Below are 23,526 nucleotides of genomic sequence, written 5' to 3' on the forward strand. Positions count from 1 at the left end.
TCTGCTCACCTCACACGTAACTAGATCATGACGACAACTAAGTTACTTTGTCTTTGACCACACTGTTACATTGGTGAGTAAAAACTCATGCATCCTACCCTTTAAGACATGGTGTACCTTTTTAATTTGTATTTTGACGACAGACTCGCTAGAATACATAGAGAACAGGTTCAGAATATAGGGGTCAATTAAGATATCCATTTAAAATATACAAATTCGTCTCCGTTTCAGCACCCAACTGGTAGACTTAAATACTCTGATCTTGTACATTATTTTGTCAAATTTTGGGGTTAAGAAAGTATGATTGAATCATTAAAAAAAACAGATTTGGAGAGCCTTTACACATGAAATATAAAAGTTGAAAGTTTTCATATTCATGTCCAATCCATGAAATATTGGAAGGCAGAAAAGTGTACAATAGGGGTTGAACAATAGTCCTTTAAAATCTACCCAACTCGGCAGGTTCAGCCCTACAGAAGAATATAGCTTGGGTTTCCAATTTTGCAGATTAACACTGGAGTGATAAATTATCAGATGGTCATGTACAGGTAGAGATATTGGTGTGCAAAAGAGCAGAAAAGTAAATAAATAAAAACAGTGTGGGGATGAGGTAGGTGAAAATGGGTGGGCTATTTACCAATAGACTATGTACAGCTGCAGCGATCGGTTAGCTGCTCAGATAGCTGATGTTTGAAGTTGGTGAGGGAGATAAGTCTCCAACTTCAGCGATTTTTGCAATTCGTTCCAGTCACAGGCGGCAGAGTACTGGAACGAAAGGCGGCCAAATGAGGTGTTGGCTTTAGGGATGATCAGTGTGATACACCTGCTGGAGCGCGTGCTACGGATGGGTGTTGCCATCGTGACCAGTGAACTGAGATAAGGCGGAGCTTAACCTAGCATGGACTTGTAGATGACCTGGAGCAAATGGGTCTGGCGACGAATATGTAGCGAGGGCCAGCCGACTAGAGCATACAAGTCGCAGTGGTGGGTGGTATAAGGTGCTTTAGTGACAAAACGGATGGCACTGTGATAAACTGCATCCAGTTTGCTGAGTAGAGTGTTGAAGCAATTTTGTAGCTGACATCGCCGAAGTCGAGGATCGGTAGGATAGTCAGTTTTACTAGGGTAAGCTTGGCGGCGTGAGTGAAGGAGGCTTTGTTGCGAAATAGAAAAAAGCTGATTCTAGATTTGATTTTTGATTGGAGATGTTTGATATGAGTCTGGAAGGAGAGTTTGCAGTCTAGCCAGACACCTAGGTACTTATAGATGTCCACATATTCAAGGTCGGAACCATCCAGGGTGGTGATGCTTGTCGGGCTTGCGGGTGCAGGCAGCGATCGGTTGAAAAGCATGCATTTGGTTTTACTAGTGTTTAAGAGCAGTTGGAGGCCACGGAAGGAGTGTTGTATGGCATTGAAGCTCGTTTGGAGGTTAGATGGCACAGTGTCCAATGACGGGCCGAAAGTATATAGAATGGTGTCGTCTGCGTAGAGGTGGATCAGGGAATCGCCCGCAGCAAGAGCAACATCATTGATATATACAGAGAAGAGAGTCGGCCCGAGAATTGAACCCTGTGGCACCCCCATAGAGACCGCCAGAGGACCGGACAGCATGCCCTCCGATTTGACACACTGAACTCTGTCTGCAAAGTAATTGGTGAACCAGGCTTGGCAGTCATCCGAAAAACCGAGGCTACTGAGTCTGCCGATAAGAAAATGGTGATTGACGGAGTCGAAAGCCTTGGCAAGGTCGATGAAGACGGCTGCACAGTACTGTTTTTTAATCGATGGCGGTTACGATATCGTTTAGTAATTTAACCAGGTAGGCCAGTTGAGATAATTTACAACTGCGTCCTGGCCAAGATAAAGATATGAAACTCACATGATTTTCAATTTGCTTCCATATGACTGGTTTCACATGTCTCCAGGGATCATAAGGAAAAATCTAAAAACTGTATTTACAATCCCCTTCTCCAAACGAATTACTAATTTACAAAGCTCTAATCATCAATAGCTCTTGTACATTTTTAATGCTGCTGGTCAAATATCCGGTGCAACATTTTCCTAACAGAAACCCTGGCATGTGGGTTCACCTTCCAACAGGACAACGACCCTAAGAAAAGCCAAGATAACGCAGGAGTGGCTTCAAGACAAGTCTCTGAATGTCATTGAGTGGCCCAGCCAGAGCCTGGACTTGAACCCGAGCAAACATCTCTGGAGACTTGAAAAAAAATAGCTGTGCAGCAACACTCCACATCCAACCTGACAGAGCGTGAGAGGATCTGCAGAGAAGAATGGAAGAAACTGCACAAATACAGGTGTGCCAAGCTGGTAGTGTCATACCCAAGAAGACTTGAGACTGTAATCCCTGCCAAAGGTGCTTCAACAAAGTACTGAGTAAAGGGTTTGAATACTTGTGTAAAAGTGATACTTCCATTTTTATATAAATTTGCAAACATTTCTAAAAACCTGTTTTTGCCTTTGCCATTATGGGATATTATGTGTAGATTGATGAGGCAAAACTATTTAAATCCTTTTTGGAATAAGGTTGTCGTTCTCCCGATTGCTCCTTCGACCTCATGACTTGGTTTTTGCACCTTATATAGGACAGGTGTGTGCGCGCCTTTCAAAATCATGTGCAATCAATTGAATTTACCACAAGTGGACTCCAATCAAGTTGTAGAAACATCAAGGATGATCAATGGAAACAGGATGCACCAGAGCTCAATTTTGAGTCTCATAATGGTTTGTTAGATTCAATATAGGCTTTGTGGAATTGAATGAACAGATGTTTCATCATGAAACCGTAGTGCAACGTAGTGTAGTTGAATTTATTCCGCCAATGTGTGACGGTCGTCTTTTTGATGTCAAGGCCTTATTGTATATCACGGTGGCATATGAACGAATGAGTTATAGAGCAAACAGGTTGTAATATGGCTCTTGTTACTGGCTTCACTTCCTCAGTGATATTACCCAAGCATCACTACACCTTCATTTCTTAGATCTCCACCCCAAACAAATAGCATGTGCTATTCTCATGCTGAAGTTCAAGGTCAGAATACGCACAGAGTTATGTTCCATTTTAGGCGCACTTACCTATGGTCTGAATTCCCCCCATTGAATAGGTTGAGGGCAACTGGCCTCTGGAGAATTCCAACAGTATACATACTACACACATCCAAGCAAAGCCAATTCATTCACAGCATACTGGTCAGACCTACTACTCTCAATGTTGCAACTTAGGCTCTACATCACTACAACACAATAATTCCAGGACAGGTCTTGAAGATCCATCTCTCAATGAAAGCCAAGGCAATAGAGAGCTTGTGCAATTCAGGACTGAAGGAGCCCATATCTACAGTTCTGTTGCTTATCTGTTTGGGAGTGAGAGTAAGAGTAAGGGAGGAATAGATGGAGCAAGCCAAGGAAAAGGGGAGGAGGGAGGGAGAACGTCAATGACTGAATTAAGATGAGTCAAGTTAAGAATGAAGGATGAGTTGGGAATAGAGCCCTACGCAAAAAAAAAAAAAAAAAAAAAAAAAAAAAAAAAATTCTTGCCGGTTCCGAATTAGAGTTGTCTTGAAAGCACCATTAACTGACATAAATGGGTTTCTTCGCTATAAATGTGGGGTTTCAACCACTGGTGAAGACGGACTTGGCCTATGAGGTATTCGTCACATTGTCAGAGGCCTAAAATCAGTCTCATGGTTTAAGGCATTTCCCAGGTGCCACTGAGTCAGTGTGGGCTTGGGAAATGTCCCATTTAAGAGATTATGTTCACCCTATCTTTAAAGACACCAGATTAGGTTGTGTGAGTTTGCGAGAGAGAGAGAGCGAGTGCATGTCAGAAAAGAAGCTCCTTTAGGTAGAGGCTGTTACCACTGGGGAAGTGAAAAAGTTCACACATGAGGGAAAGACCCAGAGAAAGAAAGATAGAGGGGTTGGAATGACAGTTATGAAAATGTCCCTGCATACTTTTGTAGAATTAAAATTGTTGCATGTGTACAGTATATAAACTCAGCAACAAAAAAAAGAAATGTCCCTTTTTCAGGACCATGTCTTTCAAAGAAAATAAAGAACATAAAAATCCAAATAACTTCAGATCTTCATCGTAAAGGGTTTAAACACTGTTTCCCATGCTTGTTCAATGAACCACAAAACAATTCATGAACATGCACCTATGGAACGGTCGTTAAGACATTAACAGCTTACAGACGGTAGGCAATTAAGGTCACAGTTATGAAAATTTAGGACACTGAAGAGGCCTTTCTACGGACTCTGAAAAACACCAAAAGAAAGATTCCCAGGGTCCCTGCTCATCTGTGTGAACGTGCCTTAGGCATGCTGCAAATTGCAATGTCTGTACTGTGAGACGCCTAAGACAGTGCTACAGGGAGACGCCTAAGACAGTGCTACAGGGAGACAGGACGGTCAGCTGTCCATCCTCGCAGTGGCAGACAGTGTGTAACACCTGCACAGGATCGGTACATTCGAACATCACCTGCGGGACAGGTACAGGATGGCAACAACTGCCCGAGATGCACCAGGAGTCCACAATCCCTCCATCAGTGCTCAGACTGTCCGCAATAGGTTGAGAGAGGCTGGACTGAGGGCTCGTAGGCTTGTTGTAAGGCAGGTTCTCAGCAGATATCACCGGCAGCAAAGTTGCCTATGGGCACAAACCCACTGTCAGACAGGACTGGTAAAAAGTGCTCTTCAGTGACACGTCACAGTTTTGCCTCACCAGGGGTGATGGTCAGATTCGCGTTATCGTTGAAGGAATGAGCATTACACTGAGGCCTGTACTCTGGAGCGGGATCGATTTGAAGGTGGAGGGTCCGTCATGGTCTGGGGTGGTGTGTCACAGCATCATCAGACTGAGCATGTTGTCATTGCAGGCAATCAACGCTGTGCATTACAGGAAAGACATCCTCCTCCCTCATGTGGTACCTTTCCTGCAGGCTCATCCTGACATGACGCTCCAGCATGACAATGCCACCAGCCGTACTACTCGTTCTGTGTGTGATTTCCTGCAAGACAGGAATGTCAATCCCATTGAGCACTTCTGGGACCAGTTGGATCGGAGGGTGAGGGCTAGGGCCAACTTGCAGGTACCTTGGTGGAAGAGTGGAGTAACATCTCACAGCAATAACTGGCAAATCTGGTGCAGTCCATGAGGAGATTCACTGCAGTACTTAATGCAGCTGGTGGCCACACCAGATACTATTGATTTTGACTCTCCCATTGTTCAGGGACACATAAATCCATGTATGTTAGTCATAAGTCTGTGGAACTTGTTCAGTTTGTCTCAGTTGTTGAATCTTCTGTTTATACAAATATTTACACACGTTAAGTTTGCTGAAAATAAAATGCAGTTGACAGTGCAGTTGACAGTGAGAGGACATTACTTTTTTTTAGTTTACATTATGCATCTTATCACATGTACAGCTTACAGATACAGAGCCTTGAGTGGAAAATCTGTCAGACAGTGGGAGAGCTGCTGCTACAGCATCCCAAACAGCAAAAGCATAGGAAGGCAGTCTATCAGCACACCACTTTGCAATGAGCTGGAGGCAGCATGCATTTTTAAAACATACATTTAATAGTTTCAAACCTGAACATTTTACTACATATTGTCAGGATTGTCTTACATTGCGTCAAAGTATCATAGTCAAATCAGAACATATTCATGGAGGAAATTATTTTATATAAAACATTCTCTCATTGTCCAGTAGCCAAAAGCAAAATCCTAGTCACATTAGCAACCCATGCTAGTTGTTGCATTGTGGAACTAACATTTGCTCGTAGCCTACGGTCTTGTGCACATTGCTGCGCTTATGGGACGTAAAAATGTAAAAAATAAGAGTATCAACATTTTAAGCTGAACAACCTGTTGCAGACGCATTGCGTGAAATACACACACACACACACACACACACACTAGGCCTACTGGTTGTATGAATTTGGGATCTATCGTCCCACAACTGTTCCAGAGTCTGGAATAGGCTGCCGTTCTTGACAAACAGAATAGTTAAACTTTTCTACTATGTGGGATAGATTGATAAAGACTAGTGATTTTTCTGTTCATGACTCATTTGTTGGCTGAGGAAAAGTACATGTGGTCAGTTAACATCTTCAAAGTGCACATCATTGTATCCTCCACTTGCATGTTAATATGAATGACCATAATCTAAATGTGATTTCTGTGATTTCTGTCATTCTGAGCATGCCCCAATTAGGTTACGCACCCAATGCAGATGGGTCTGGTAAATTCAAAATGTCAAATGTCCGGTTCCACATTTTCTTAAAGAAAACCCTGGTGTGTGTGTGTGTGTGTGTGGGGGTGACTAGGTGTCATGCAGGCATATCTCTCAGCTCATAATGACATTTCACATCCCCCCCCCATGTCCTCCTAGAAGTTAACTTTAGCCCTGTAATTAGGAGTCATTCAGTCTCAAATATCTGTCTTGAACACAGCCAAGGGTTCAAAATGATACCGTTGTGTAGTAGCCTATAAGCAGTCAGGGTTTTATTCAATTCCACTTAGGAGTAGGTCTTTAACTGCGCTCCCTTCTCACATCTCCAGAGTTATTTCATTGAACTAGGCAAGTTGTTAACAAATTCACCATGATGGCCTACTACGAGCAAACCCGGACGACGCTGGGCCAATTGTGTGTCGCCAATTGTTTGTCGCCAATTTAGTCTTGAGATGCTAATATTATTCTTTGTAAAGTTGCAGTTTCCATTTCCTATTCCTAGGTTTACTGGCACAATGATTTGCTATGAAGTTGTTGACAGAAATACTGGGTCAATGGTTGTTTGAAGACATGACTAAGTATTTATGTTCTAGTTCATGTATGGGTGTCAACATATTTTCAAAAAGCGATATGTGGTGGTGCTAATCAAGCCTTCCCAGCACCGTCAACCCACAGAGGTTTTGGGAATAATGTTGAGGAAGTTTCCAGAGTTACTGAAAGGAGATCCTGGTTCTTTTTTTCACTCCCTCGCCTCCTTGTTATTCTCAACCTGAGATGGTTATCCTTGGCAACACCCTTTAATTGGTGCAATACAGATGTACCAGTGTGCCCAAGGCTATGTGTATAGCCTGGCACTTGAACTGTCTCTTGTCTACACCCAAATGGCAGACTATTCCCTATGTGGGGCACTGGGCTCTGGTCAAAAGTAGTGCCCTATGTAGAGAGTCGGGTGCCATTTGGAAACTGTCTTATCTCCAGTTTGACGCCTGAGGCGATCAAGGACAGACTACCTTGTCAGGTTTTTCTATTGACTGACTACTTTCTGACAGGCCAATGCTTGCTGAACATAGGCCTTATACACTGCACTAACACATTCTCCTGAAAACACATTTACATTTTCACCATCTGCAGGAATATCATTTTCATTTTGAACTTCAGTCACAGACCACTGTTAGGGTGTCCATTAAAGAAAGCCCTTGGTGGCCTGACCCTTGCCCTGTGTGAGTTCGGTACATGTTTTGTTCTGGATATTTTATTGCCTTTGATTGTTGGTATGTGGAGGTCAATCAAACAGCCTGGGGCTTCCCGACTGTTAGGCCCCATACCTGGCCAGTGACCATCCTCACAGGGCTGTGGACAAAGCCTGTGAAACATTTAGAATCCTGCCTGTGTTTACCACGGAATGATGTTAGTGCGCCATTAGTGCCTCTAAATCACCAGTGTGAGTGAATGTAGCCTGGGGTATTAAAACACCTTTAAGTGAGATTAGTGATGTTTTTTAAACCCCACTCCTCCAGTCAGTACATACGGTGTGCCTCTAGTATACCATAGGCAATTCAATGCTGGGCATTTCCATCAAAAAGGAACCATAACCACCAACGTGAAGTTCATAGGAGCATATCAAACTGGGCATCAAATTAAAGCTAAGAATCTATATTTTAGGGAAATTAAGGTATATACATTTTTAAACCACTTTCCATCAAAAAAACATGGCGTAAGCAAATGCTTTGATTTCTGGATAAACAAATAGAAAAGGGATTGTAGAAAATATCTACCAGGAAAAAAACTCTTAAAAGCAGTGGTGATTTTAGCATGTACATTTTTTGGGGGTAAACTCAAAAAATGTTTTGGGGATGCATACCAGCAAAGCCACTACACAACACATTGCACTATATTGGTGGCAAACAGAGCCCACAAACTGTTAGGCCCTACATAAAGCTGTCCCAACAGCAGAGCTTTCTTTTCAGAGCCATGGATTGAAGCATTTCCATCGCTACACCCAGCTATCAGCGGAGCGCTGTCTGGCAGTGAAACAGTTCATTCGGCCTTATTTACTGCCTTTTTTAAACATAAGAGTACAACAAACAGATAAGAGGAAATCCGTAATTTTGATAAATTCTAATGAGCAAGCTAGGACAAACGTAGTTAATTTTTTCAGCGCTTTTGAAATGTACAGCAACAGAATTCAGAAAATGGGCCGGTGTTAGTGTTCTCCCTGTACACCAAGTCAGGACCGTAGAATAAATAAATAAAGGGTGTGTTTAAGCAGACAATGAAAGCTCTTACAATATTCAATAATTACATTTCGCTAAAACTGGTTATATGCTACATGTGCACTACCAAGTCAGAGCAGTAGTTGAAATTAAGAGGGGGGGGGGACAAATTATTAGGGTGAGGCACATGGCTACTAAAAGTTTACTACACAACATTCACTCCGTATTACTTTCTTAGCAACAGTACACATCTCCCTGGCATATTACATCATTTATGCAGCAGCCTCCAAAACAATTTGACTCACGTTGTGCTGTACGCACTTGAACAGGAAGGTAGCGCGGCGGTCTTTCGTGGGCAAATTTTGTCAAACTTTGTCAAAGTCTGGCATTCTCTGCATGTATGGTGCTTTCAAGACAACTGGGAGCTCGGGAAAAAACAAGGTTGAATCATGATGACGTCAGTGATCTTCAGGTTGTAGCTCTAGAAAGAGGCCCGAGGTCCAGACTTACAATTCCGAGTTGGATGACCGTTCAAAACACATTTTCCTTGTCAGAGCTTGGCGGCAGAAATCATGCTGGCTTGACAGCATGGCCAATTGTGAATGTTTAACATTTTAAACTTTGAAAAGAGACCCTTAAACTCAGACTTGGGACCACACACCCACTCAACTGAATAGCAGGCTAGTGATAGTTTTGCAATGCTTTGACGTCATTTTATCTGTGGCCAAAGATCGTGAGAGCCTTCTTGGATGGGCACTGTCGCTGTGCCTCTCACTCTCCAGTTGATGTCACCTCTCATGGATCTTACCGACACCTACCCATGTGCCCCCTCTCTTTCCATTTACTGTAACTATCCTCCTCACCAACCGAGCACCGGACACCCATGGACGTTGACATGAGGTCAGTCCGCCCTGGCGTTGATGTTAATGTCCACAGACTGACCGGACCCAATAGACGTACTGCACGTTTCACAAGTTTGGATAATACAGCGAGTAGGGCACAGTGCAATACAATAGTAAAGAATAGTACAGTATATTATGCTGCACTGAACTCTGCTGTACTCCATTATAAGGCACAGTCTCTGTGATGTCCAAACTTGTGAAACATGGGGAGAATGACATTCATATCCACAGTGACGCAGTACAGATCAGGGACCCATGATGTCATTCCGTTACCCTGTGTAAATCCACTTCACTCGCTGTAGTTCAATAATCAAAAGAGATGTGTTTTTAACCTCAAGGTGCCATGTCATTCTTTCTGCAGACATCTTTTAAATCTGGAGCAGATATATAAACAGAGTTTTTGAAAAACGTTGTCGCATAAAAACCTGAGAGGTTTTACCGTAATTCCGTTGGCATTGTCACAGTTCTCCAATAAATTTGTTTTTGTAAATTTCAGTGGAAATTAAAAATAGTTATTGTGCATAGTCTTGTATAGTTTGTTAAACTTTGAAATCAATGACTTGTTTGGTATACATTTTAAAGTTTTAAAAAAAACTGCAGTCAGTGTAATTCCGTTACCATGGAATTGTGCTGATTCCATTGTGAAGGGAAAAAAAATTGCTAGTGGTCAAAGGCTTTCATCACACCTGATTGGACAGAGACAGAGGCTGTCTTTACTATGATGTAACATCCTGGACAGGGACACACTGTCACATTGATGCCCTCCATCTTCACACCTCATTGACCAGGGACAGAGGGAGTGAAGTGTACTGGACTGGTGATGTTTGTGGACCAAATGAGATCGACCTAGACACACTGGTTGATGATGTAACATCACTAAAAGCAGGCAAAACTGCACGTGTTTTTCATAGGAGATGGAATAAATAAACTACGGTTGTAATGTGTTTTCAATGTGCGAAGTCTGGTGCGTGCCAGGGGAGCTGCAATAAATACATATTTCGTAAACTCAACTCTTACTCACTGAGAATGATAACATACTGAAATGATAAAAATGTTTTGCCCTCACTTCATCTCTAATGCGGTTACGTAGCCTAGCGGTTAAGAACATTGGACCAATATCTGAAAGGTTGCCGGTTCAAATCCCCAAACTGACAAGGTGGGAAAAAAATCTGCTGTCCTGCCCTTGAGCAAGGCAGGTAACTGCCAACAACTTTTCCCTGGGTGCTGATGTAGTCATTGATTAAGGCAGCCCCCTGCAACTTTCTGATTCTGTGGGGTTGGGTAAATGCAGCATGCATTCAGGTTGTGAATGAATGCTTGGTACAGACTATTAGATCTCCATCCAACCAATTACATTTAGGGTAAATGACTCATCTTGTGGTCAGACAGTGGGTCCGATCCATCTCATTATGGTTTCGGTTGAGTTGTATTGTGCAACAGTTGTATGGTAATGGTTACGATGCCACAACTGCTATTGAATCATCGTCCCTCAGAGTCTCTTACACACTACATTCATGGGTGTCTACAGTGGATGATGGACGAAAAGGGGTGAAAACGGTCTTAGGGATGGTAGATAAGTCAAAGTGAGAACTAAGTTGTGCATCCCACACTGCCTGTAAGCTTGTGTTTGGTCCCGTGAGAAGACACTAAAGGATTTCATGATAATCCCCTCTAAAATGTTTCCCTCAGCAGCAGCAATCTAAGTAGCTTTAACTGTCATGCCTGGCCTACTGCACTGTAGGTAAAGACTGTACAGAATCAGTCATGCGGTAAATGGAGGCCTCTTATTTGGAAAATAATTATTACAGATTCCCTTATTGTTAACAGGGGATTGCGGTCACATCAAAGAAGCAATGGTCTGATGGTTCTTCCTCTTCCCACTTCTCTGTTGCAGTTTAATGTGTAATCCTCATTTCAAAGTGATGGGGGGGTTAAGTCTCCACCCACTGTGCACCACCACACCATCCAAAATGCACTTTGGGGGAATGAGACCAATCAAATGTGATCTTATTAATAGGTCTTGCCTCTCCATACCAGAGGCATACACCAAGTATTCCAAACATTAGGAACACCTTCCTAATATTGAGTTGCGCACCCCTCAGAACAGCCTCAATTAATTTGGGTACGGACTCTACAATGTATCGAATGCATTCCACAGGGATGCTGGCCCATGTTGAATCCAATGCTTCCCCACAGTTGTGTCAAGTTGGCTGGATGTCCTTTGGGTGGTGGACCAGTCTTGAGACACATGGGGAAACTGTTGAGCGTGAAAGACACAGCAGCGTTGCGGTTCTGGCGGGTAGTAACGTTGGGCCAGTAGCCGAAAGGTTGGTGGATGGTAAAAGTCTGTTGTTCCTGAGCAAGGCAGTTAACCCACTGTTCCCCGTTGACGTGGATGTCGATTAAGGCAGCCCCCCGCACCTCTCTGATTCAGAGGGGTTGGGTTAAATGTGGAAGACACATTTAAGTTGAACAACTGACTTGGTATCCCCCTTTGACACAAACTACAGAACCTCCCTACTACTCAGGCTCCCTAGTGATGCAGCAGCCTAAGGCACTGCGACTCAGTGCTAGAGGAGTCACTGCAGACACCCTGGTTAGAACCCAGGCTGTATCACAACCGGCCTTGATTGGGAGTCCCATAGGGCTGCGCACAATTGGCCCTGCGTCGTCTGGGTTTGGCCGGTGTAGGCCGTTATTGTAAACAAGAATTTGTTCTTGCCTAGTTAAAAAGGTTAAATAAAAGATACCATACCCATACCCGTTCAAAGACATGTTGCGTCTTGCCCATTCACCCTCTGAATTGCCCACATACACAATCCATGTCTCAAGGCTTTAAATTTTTTTACAATTAAAAAAATATATTTTTTTTAAATAAAAAAATAAAAATAAAAAATAAAAAAATCAGCCTTTAACCTGTCTCCTACCCTTTATCTACACTGACTGATGTCACTTGTTAAATCCACATCAATAAAGGGATCATAGCTTTCACCTGGATTCCCCTGGTCAGTCTGTCATGGAAAGAGCAAGTGTTCTTAATATTTTGACCACTCAGTGAATCTACTACTTACATTTGACCTGTAAATCTAAACGGTCTCAGGTCCGTTGTGCCCCACATAGTCAAGCCCATTTTAATTGGCAACCCTCCTAGACAGGAGCATACAGTGCCTTGCGAAAGTATTCGGCCCCCTTGAACTTTGCGACCTTTTGCCACATTTCAGGCTTCAAACATAAAGATATAAAACTGTATTTTTTTGTGAAGAATCAACAAGTGGGACACAATCATGAAGTGGAACGACATTTATTGGATATTTCAAACTTATTTAACAAATCAAAAACTGAAAAATTGGGCGTGCAAAATTATTCAGTCCCCTTAAGTTAATACTTTGTAGAGCCACCTTTTGCTGCGATTACAGCTGTAAGTCGCTTGGGGTATGTCTCTATCAGTTTCACATCGAGAGACTGAACATTTTTCCCATTCCTCCTTGCAAAACAGCTCGAGCTCAGTGACGTTGGATGGAGAGCATTTGTGAACAGCAGTTTTCAGTTCTTTCCACAGATTCGATTGGATTCAGGTCTGGACTTTGACTTGGCCATTCTAACACCTGGATATGTTTATTTTTTAACCATTCCATTGTAGATTTTGCTTTATGTTTTGGATCATTGTCTTGTTGGAAGACAAATATCCGCCCCAGTCTCAGGTCTTTTGCAGACTCCATCAGGTTTTCTTCCAGAATGGTCCTGTATTTGGCTCCATCCATCTTCCCATCAATTTTAACCATCTTCCCTGTCCCTGCTGAAGAAAAGCAGGCCCAAACCATGATGCTGCCACCACCATGTTTGACAGTGGGGATGGTGTGTTCAGGGTGATGAGCTGTGTTGCTTATACGCCAAACATAACGTTTTGCATTGTTGCCAAAAAGTTACATTTTGGTTTCATCTGACCAGAGCACCTTCTTCCACATGTTTGGTGTGTCTCCCAGGTGGCTTGTGGCAAACTTTAAACAACACTTTATGGATATCTTTAAGAAATGGCTTTCTTCTTGCCACTCTTCCATAAAGGCCAGATTGTGCAATATACGACTGATTGTTGTCCTATGGACAGAGTCTCCCACCTCAGCTGTAGATCTCTGCAGTTCATCCAGAGTGATCATGGGCCTCTTGGCTGCATCTCTGATCAGTCTTCTCCTTGTTTGAGCTGAAAGTTTAGAGGGACGGCCAGGTCTTGGTAGATTTGCAGTGGTCTGATACTCCTTCCATTTCAATATTATCGCTTGCACAGTGCTCCTTGGGATGTTTAAAGCTTGGGAAATCTTTTTGTATCCAAATCCGGCATTAAACTTCTTCACAACAGTATCTCGGACCTGCCTGGTGTGTTCCTTGTTCTTCATGATTCTCTCTGCGCTTTTAACGGACCTCTGAGACTATCACAGTGCAGGTGCATTTATACTGAGACTTGATTACACACAGGTGGATTGTATTTCTAATCATTAGTCATTTAGGTCAACATTGGATCATTCGGAGATCCTCACTGAACTTCTGGAGAGAGTTTGCTGCACTGAAAGTAAAGGGGCTGAATAATTTTGCACGACCACATTTTCAGTTTGATTTGTTAAAAAAGTTTGAAATATCCAATAAATGTCGTTCCACTTCATGATTGTGTCCCACTTGTTGATTCTTCACAAAAAATACAGTTTTATATATTTATGTTTGAAGCCTGAAATGTGGCAAAAGGTCGCAAAGTTCAAGGGGGCCGAATACTTTCGCAAGGCACTATGCCCACTGTTAATTCTGTACAGTGCACATACACACTAGAGGTTGACCGATTAATTAGGGCAGATTTCAAGTTTACATAACAATCGGAAATCGGTATTTTTGGACGCCGATTTTGCCGTTTAAAAAAAAAAAATGTAACACCTTTATTTAAGTAGGCAAGTCAATTAAGAACACGTTCTTATTTTCAATGACGGCCGAGGAACGGTGGGTTAACTGTCTTGTTCAGGGGCAGAACGACAGATTTTTACCTTGTCGGCTCAGGGATTCAACCTTGCAACCTTACGGTTAACTAGTCCAACGTTCTAACCACCTGCCTCACGAGGAGCCCGCCTGTTACGCGAATGCAGTAAGAAGCAAAGGTAAGTTGCTAGCTAGCATTAAATTTAATCAATCATAATCACTAGTTATAACTACACATGGTTGATGATATTACTAGTTTATCTAGTGTGTCCTGCGTTGCATATAATCAATGCAGTGCGCATTCACGAAAAAGGACTGTCGTTGCTCCAACGTGTACCTAGCCAGAAACACCAATGCCTTTCTTAAAATCAATACAGAGAAGTATATATTTTTAAACCTGCATATGTAGCTAAAATAAATCCAGGTTAGCAGGCAATAACCAGGTGAAATTGTGTCACTTCTCTAGCATTCATTGCACGCAGTCAGGGTATATGCAACAGTTTGTTCATTGCGAACTAATTTGCCAGAATTTTACGTAATTATGACATAACATTGAAGGTTGTGCAATGTAACAGGAATATTTAGACTAATGGGTGCGACCCCTTAGATAAAATATGGAACGGTTCTGTATTTCACTGAAAGAATAAACATTTTGTTTTCGAGATGATAGTTTCTGGATTCGACCATATTAATGAACTAAGGCTCGTATTTCTGTGTTTTATTATGTTATAACTAAGTCTATGATTTGATAGAGCAGTCTGACTGAGCGGTGGTAGGCAGCAGCAGGCTCGTAAGTATTAATTCAAATGGCACTTCCGTGCGTTTTGCCAGGAGATCTTCGTTGTGTGTCAAGCATTGCGCGGTGTATGACTTCAAGCCTATCAACTCCCGAGATTAGGCTGGTGTAACCGATGTGAAAGGGCTAGCTAGTTGGTGGGGTGCGTGCTAATAGCATTTCAAACGTCACTCGCTCTGAGACTTGGAGTAGTTGTTCCCCTTGTTCTGCATGGTAATGCTGCTTCGAGGGTGGCTGTTGTCGTTGTGTTTCTGGTTCGAGCCCAGGGAGGAGCGAGGAGAGGAACAGAAGCTATACTGTTATACTGGCAACACTAAAGTGCCTATAAGAACATCCAATAGTCAAAGGTATATGAAATACAAATAGTAGAGAGAAATAGTCCTATAATTCCTACAATAAATACAACCTAAAAGTTCTTAGATTGGAATATTGAATACACATGTTAAAAGGAACCACCAGCTTTCAAATGTTGTCATGTTCTGAGCAAGGAACTTAAACGTTAGCTTTCTTACATGGCACATATTGCACTTTTACTTTCTTCTCCAACACTTTGTTTTTGCATTATTTAAACGTTTCATTATTTATTTGAGGCTAAATTGATATTATATTAAGTTAAATAAGTGTTCATTCAGTATTGTTGGAATTGTCATTATTACAAATACATTTTAAAAATCGACCAATTAAATCGGTATCGGCTTTTTTTGTCCTCCAACAATCTGTATCGGCGTTGAAAAATCATAAATCGATCGACCTCTAATAAACACACACGGGTTTCTGTCAGGAGAATTTGTCACCGGACAAGCGACTGGGAAGATTTTGATTTATCTGACATTTGAGAAATGTCCCATTCATCATTGGGTGCGTAACCCATTAGGGTGTCTACCCACGCAGCCAGCACCATCAAACTATGGATATTGGCCAAATGAGACATAACAAATTACAAAAACACTATTCCTTGTTTTTCAAAGTGCAAAACTTTATAGCGTATTCGTTTACTTTCCCAAATCAATAATTGTCCGCCTCACGGTTCAACTGTTAGGGATTTGAGCAATAAATGCATTACATGGATAGGCATCCACCGTATGATATTAATATGTGAACTTTTTTTTTTTTAAAGAAGCTTAGGCCTAGCCCCAGGAGAGATCAAGGTATGCAGGCGGCATTCTACGACACCAACAAGCACTTATGTATCCTTGTCAGACTGGGAAACCCTGCTCAGTAGCCTAACTCTGTCCTCAGGACCCCAAGGGGTGCATGTTTTTGTCCGAGCACTACACAGATTATTCAAATTCTGAACTAATCATCAAGCTTTGATCATTTAAATCAGCTGTGTAGTGTTAGTGTAAAAATGTGCACCCCTTGGGGTCCAGAGGACAGAGTTTGGGAAACACAGGGCTACAGTGTCTGCTATACAGATAGACACACAGGAGGCTAATTCGCAATTCTAGCCGAATATTTTTTAAATAAAAGATAAGAATTATATTGTTAGATTATAGGAGTAACTCTGGTAGGCCTAAAACATTGTTTTTCACCTCAAGTTCAACTGTCAGAGTTAAATTGGAGCACTGGTGTGCACTACCTTCATATCATAGGCCCGCAGTAAAATAGGTTAATAGCCACACCTTTACAAAAGTTTCTGAACTTCAATAGGGTAATATCAATAATCAGTCAAGCCATTGATTAGAAGGAAAATACGAGCAGGAAATTATAGCTGCACAACGTTACAATTGGAACTTAAAATTGCCCCCCCCCCCAAAAAAAACATATGTATGTATAAGCAAACTAAAAACAGAGCACACGATTAAAAACAGGTTGAACTTAATTTATCCAATGAAAAATGTCTCAACTGAATGTAACAAAGCACATTTTGCATATTTAAAGAACTGATTTAGATTAATACATAGGCCTACAATAAGGATATACAAGAATAATAAAACAAATTAAATACTACAAAAAGTTAATAATTGCATCCTACCTGAATAGCAAGTTGCACAGTAGCCTGCATAAGGCCATTTTTGTAGTGTTAAAAAATATTCTGCTTATGTCCTCTATTATGTAAATAAATGTAGAATTGCATGAAATGCTTTTATAAAAAGGCTATCCCACCCCAAGACCATGCATAAAAAGTAGTCCGTGTGTGTGGAAATCCCAAACATGTGTCTGCACAACTATGCCAGTACGCAAAAATAATAATTCATTCATTTTTAAAAAGCACCCCCACCCCACAAACTCAAAACATATTTTAGCAGCTATGACCGGGACTAACTGCAACTGGCTAACTGAAGAATGTTTCTGAAAGTCTGGAAAGGGGCGTTTTAAAAAAACGTGTCACCAAAACGCTCAGAGGCGTGCACGGGTAATTGTTTCCAGAAGTTCCAGATTTGGTCATTTGGGGTATCCAGTTGAGGTTGGGAGCCGCCTGTTGTGTAGCACCTTCCACATTCTGAATAGATGACATAAGAGCGCTACCACAAACTCACCAGAACTTAACAGCTATTATTTGATAAGACATAAAAGGTATGTGCAGCACAGAAGGCATGCGCAACACTTGAGCAGCCTCGATGGGCAGTTGCACAAACTCATTCAGTTGACAAATCACTATTATTTTTGTTAATTAGTCTAGAAGGCCTCATGCTCAACCAAATGCATTGAGATAGATTGTTGAGCTGCTTAGATTGTTGAGCTGCTTAGATTGTTGAGCTGCTTAGATTGTTGAGCTGCTTAGATTGTTGAGCTGCTTAGATTGTTGAGCTGCTTAGATTGTTGAGCTGCTTAGATTGTTGAGCTGCTTAGATTGTTGAGCTGCTTAGATTGTTGAGCTGCTTAGATTGTTGAGCTGCTTAGATTGTTGAGCTGCTTAGATTGTTGAGCTGCTTAGATTGTTGAGCTGCTTAGATTGTTGAGCTGCTTAGATTGTTGAGCTGCTTAGATTGTTGAGCTGCTTAGATTGTTGAGCTGCTTAGATCGTGTAAACACCAATTGCATGACATCCCACTCATCTTATTTAGTTAACATTACACAGTCATCAGCATGTTAAAATGAATGAAATATAAAGACAGGATGAGGAGTAGCTTGGAAGACAGAGGCTTTTAAACTCAACGCTTTCTTTAGGAAAGCAGCAGCGGTGGTGGTTCTGGGGAAAAGAAACGGAGCGGGTTCATGAAATATGCAGGCCTTGTATTTTGTGTAATTCTGCCAAATACATGGGCTACACAGTACATTACAGTAGCCTTCATGAAATTGGAGAAAGCATTAGGCTACATGCCGTTCATGCAATGTAGCCTTTTTAATGACATTTAATGCAATATGTATTTGATTCAGTAATGAGCTGAAAGTAAATGCTTGAAGGGTCATTCCATTTGATTTCAAATCACTTTTTGACCACACACACACACCCTTTTGATTTGAGTGCAACTTTCCATACATACAGCATTTGTCCATGGTAGAGGTGGTCAGAAAGTGACATTTTGGGCCTGAATGCCAAAACATTCAGGAGTTAGAGGTGCTCAAAGTGGACCCATTTTGCACACCCCACTATAACATGACATTCATGTACATCACTGGAAAATATGAATATTTGAGTTTGATATGATTTAACAGCTTACCAACAGTGTCAAACTATTTTAGAATTTTTATTTTTTTATCTACAGCATGTTGGCATGCTTTTAACCATTAAACTAAACGGGTACTGAGAGATTAAGATTTAGTATTTTGTCTACTTTTTGTCTACTTACTCAGAGTCAGACAAACTCATGGGTACAATTTTTATGTCTCTGCGTAGAGTTTGGAGATTATGAAAGTTAGCTTCCAGCAATTGTGCTATTATGTTATGTGGTTGGTCATTTAGTCTTACAAAGCTATACATAGTAGTCAATATTTTATACATTTGTTAAAGTTACTGAGTGACAATCATAAGAAACAATTCTATCCACTTCCTCATTCTTTCCCAGAATTCGCATAGAGATCACAACATTGTATCTGTCCCATTATAGCGTCTGAGTTCACGCGCAGCGCCATTGAGTAGCATGCAACGTTGCGATCTCTATGCAACAAGGAAGGAATGAAGAAGTGGACAGAATATTGTTTCTTATGATTAATCAGTAACATTAATGACGAATGCATAAAATAACGATGACTTTGTATTTAGTGTTTACTTACAAGTCTAAATGCATTTGTTAATGAAATGATAAGTATGAGTATTTTTGTCTGCAAGGTATTTTCCGTTACGTGTCGGACCCCAGGAAGACTAGCTGTCGCCATTGGCGTTGGCTAATGGCGATCCTAATAATACAAATTATCATAAAATCATATGTATAGCGTTGTAAGACTAAACGACCAAATAAAATGTTAATTCGTCACATATGCCAAATACAACAGGTGTAGACCTGAAATGCTTACTTATACAAGCCCTTAATCAACAATGCAGTTCAAGAAATAGAGTTTAGAAAATATTTACTAAATAAACGAAAGGACAAATAAAATTTTAAAAAACACAATAACGAGGCTATATACAGGGAGTACCGGTATTGAGTCAATGTGCATGGGTACAGGTTACTCGAGATAATTTGCATATGTATGTAGGGGGTAAATAGACTATGCATAAATGAGTAGCAGCAGTGTAAAAACAATGGAAATAGTTTAGGTGGCCATTTGATTCATTGTTCAGCAGTCTTATTGCTTGGGGGTAGAGGCTGTTAAGGAGCCTTTTGGCCCTAGACTTCACCCTCCGGTACCGCTTGTCGTGCAGTAGCAGAAAGAACAGTCTGACTTGGGTGACTGGAATCTTTGACAAATTTTGGGGCCAACCACGCAGCTTTAGTGCTGTTAGAAAGTCCATTTCTCTGCTTTTAAGAGGCGCTGACTACTGTACCGGCAGACTTGTAGCAATTGTGCTAAGCTAACGATATGATAACTTCAATCATCACTAAACTGCAAGCAGACACATAAAAAATGTTATCCATGAGTTTCTCTGACTCTGGGTAAGTAGAAAAAGTGATACTGCGAGATTGTTTAACATCAATTATCTGAAAATACGTAATCGCTGATTTTTTCTTTCTTCAATTTCCACCTATATTGTAGCTAAAACCCTAATTTATATAATCTGAGGTGTTTGTGTTGTGCCCAACATCGGTTGAGACAAAGCATACTCTTGAATACAGGGTGGATTTCATTTAAATTATAATTCTTATAATGGACCTATCCCTTCAAACCATTGCAATTTAACTGGCACATAATTTAAAATGTACATTTTTAATTCCAATTTACTTTCACAAAGACGGGCGTTGGTCCACCTGCCGTCAAATGTCAGCTTAAAATGTGAATGTCTGTTCCATTATCTAGATTTCTCTTGAATATTTTCAGTTTAATGTATAAGAACTGATATTCCCATTCAAGTCAACCTGATGTGTGGACCTCCAACCATATTTGTGATACCATCTGAAAGTTGAAATTGCAATTGTATTCCCACCCTGTATTCAAGAGTATGCTGTGTCAACTGATGGTGGGCACAACATTTACATTTAAGTCACAACCCAAACAACTCAGATTATATCAAATAGAGTCTAAACTACGTGTGATTTTTTTTGTTTATTTAACAAGCTAAGTATACTAGTTTAGACAGGCTATTTTAAGTTAAAGAAAACAAAAGTGTTTGACAACCCTGTTAGCTTTTAAATGATCAAACTCAACCGTTTATCTTTTCCAATGATGAAGAATTGAATTTCTCATGGTATGGTGGGGTATGGAAAATGGGTCAACTTTGAGCATCTCTATCTCCTGAATGTCTTGGCATTCAAGTCCAAGATGTCACTTTCTGACCATTTCTGCCTTCGGCAAATCTGTATGGAAAGTTTCGTTCAAACCAAAAGGGGTGGGGTCAGAAAGTGATTGAAATCAAATGGAACGACCCTGAAGGAAGTTGCAACATTGTAGCCTAAACACACATATTCATATCTTATGTAAAAATGAATGGCTACATACTGACTGGTTACATTTTGTAGCCAAAGACCTCACTACATGAATGTAGATGTGACAATGCATCACATCGTTTTCTGTGAATTGCCTACCTATTCACCGAATATAACAGTCGCAACCAAATAACAAGATTAACCTATTCAACGTGGATATGGCAATTGACAACAGATGTGAATTCCAATGGCTGGTACACAAATAAGCGACTGTTTTTACTTGCCCTGTGCTAAATCAAATAGCCACATAGCCTAACAGTCACTTGAGAGCTAATGTGTATTCCATGCAGCAGCGTACCGGGCAAACATAGGCAGAAATTATTCTTGCAAATATCCCTAAACCGGGTCAAAGGTATTTTTTTCTGAATGGTTCAAGAAAGGGTAGTAAAGGACGGCGCATAAAATAGAATTAGAGAAGGTTATCAGTGCGGCTTACCGTCAATGGCTCTGGCTGGAACGATTACCTCCAAACTGTGCAAAAATCCCAAGAAAAACAACCCAACCGCCAGCGTGTTCGCTGTGGCGCGAAACATTGTTTCATAAAAGAGATAAAAACAAGATAAACGAAATAAAACTCATCCACCACCGCTTTTTGGTCCTGTCAAGTGAGAGTTCGCAGTCAGCCTGCGAAATGTTTCCGTGCCTGAGCGATGCTCTGTCGATGCGCAACCGAGCTTCAAGGGCTTTGTGCTCGCAACGAGAATGAAAACTGTGTACTCTATCAGAGCTAAAGCCAAGGCTTCTCCAACCCCGGGAATGCTACGGGTTCCTTTGATGCATGGATACCATGTAGCTGGAATTATCTGTTAGCTAGCCTTTCTGGGTTGCAGCACACGCAAGCAGAGATGAAGAAACAGGAGAGACGGCGCCTATGATGTGCCCAAACCATACAGGGGTGTCTTTTTCTTTGTTCTCCGTGACAGCCGGCGACACAGTTCTGACAACCACAGCAGAAAATAAAAAAAGTAATAGCAATTTCTCTCCCCAACCCCACCACCTCTGTTGCTGGTGGTAACGCAGATTGAGTCGGTATTGAGCCTCATCCCCTTAAATCAGCGGGCTGGTGTGTGTGACGTCACCAACACCAATGGCTGGCCACAATTCTGTCCACCGAGCATCCTGCGCGCCAGGCGACGATTGGGCAAATTATTTTCGGTGACAAGCTCCACGAATCAAACCAGAGCGCGAAGAGTGTATGTTGATAATAGTGCTACCCATTTTCAGTTGTCTTAGATGGATATGATTATTTTTCTTTCAAATGCTAGTGGCGTCGTTATCTCCTCATCCAAAGCCTGTTTCGAATGCCAAATTTGTCCACAGAATCTGCTAAAATATTGATATTTGCCCATGTGTCGTACAGGATAGGCTAGCAAGAAAGGCCTACAGTGGCAGCCTAGATTGTGCGAAAGCGGACAAATAAATGTATGAAAAAAACATTACATCATTTTGTTATATTTATGTCTGGGTAAAGGTGCATACTTCAGAATTGTTAGCATAATCCTATATCTAGAGTGAGAATTTATTTGCAAAGTTTCAGGACCATTTTTTCCTGGGATGGGGATGAAACATCCCATAGTAAATCAAAATGATGAGTAAAGAAAACGAAGTGTGGAAGGTGTTGAAAAGCTCACCTTATCACTATGTTTATGTAGGAGAGACTGGGCTTGATGGTATATTTTACAATACACTTTTCATTATTAGGAGAAAGACCAAGGTGTTGGGTAATATCTTATTCCAACATGTAGTTAAACACCATTAAACACACTGTCGACTTGTGACAACCAGCCCCATCACGGGGTTGTCACACAGTATGGGGTTGGTTGTCACAGTGTTTGCCATTTGTTTTTCAGCAACAATTTAACTAATTTACAAAGTTTTGGAAAAAGTAAGCCTTTATTTGAGGAAAAATAAATGTAACATAGTTAGATGATTTGACATTGTAGTTCTTACTCCACTCAAATCATCATGTTAATGCTTAATAAAAACAAACAACAGTAACCATCTGATATTTGGATAAAAATAAACTATTTAGATAAAGTTAAAAAAGTAAAGTTAACGCTTTTTGTTGAAAACAAAGAACACTCTTTCAAACAGGAACAGGTTTGTTTGTGTGTGCCTGTGTGTTTGTGTGCGTATGTCTGTCTGTGCATCTGTGCGTGTGTGTGTGTGTGTGTGTGTGTGTGTGTGTGTGTGTCAGTTTTGACAAGCAGGTCGAACCGGACCAAATCTGAACCAATCATAGAAGTCTAAGTTTCACAAGTTTGTAAAGCACAGCATACAGTATACAGTACAGAAAATAAAAGAAAAGTATAGTATAGTTCAGTACAGTACAGTACAGTAGAGCAAAGTAGGATACAGTACAGTAAATTAGAGTATAGTTCTGTAGAGTAGAGTACAGCACAGTAGGGTAGAGTACAATATAAAGTACTGTATTGTA

The 23,526-nt window shown here is 41.1% G+C and overlaps 1 protein-coding gene across 4 annotated transcripts in view; it reads right to left on the minus strand.

The window, feature by feature from the left end:
- The window catches only part of LOC118388177 (low-density lipoprotein receptor-related protein 1-like), a 176,937-nt gene extending 154,819 nt beyond the window's left edge, over positions 1 to 22,118 (minus strand). For all 4 annotated transcript variants that reach the window (XM_052526961.1, XM_052526959.1, XM_052526960.1 and 1 more), the window contains exon 1: positions 21,526 to 22,118. In XM_052526961.1, the coding sequence (XP_052382921.1) occupies positions 21,526 to 21,622 (97 nt within the window). In that variant the 5' untranslated portion in view covers positions 21,623 to 22,118. The remainder of the gene's footprint in view (positions 1 to 21,525) is intronic.
- Positions 22,119 to 23,526: the final 1,408 nt, after the last annotated feature.

The sequence above is a fragment of the Oncorhynchus keta genome, chromosome 10 (genome assembly GCF_023373465.1).
Source record: "Oncorhynchus keta strain PuntledgeMale-10-30-2019 chromosome 10, Oket_V2, whole genome shotgun sequence".
In the NCBI taxonomy this organism is placed as follows: Eukaryota; Metazoa; Chordata; class Actinopteri; order Salmoniformes; family Salmonidae; genus Oncorhynchus; species Oncorhynchus keta.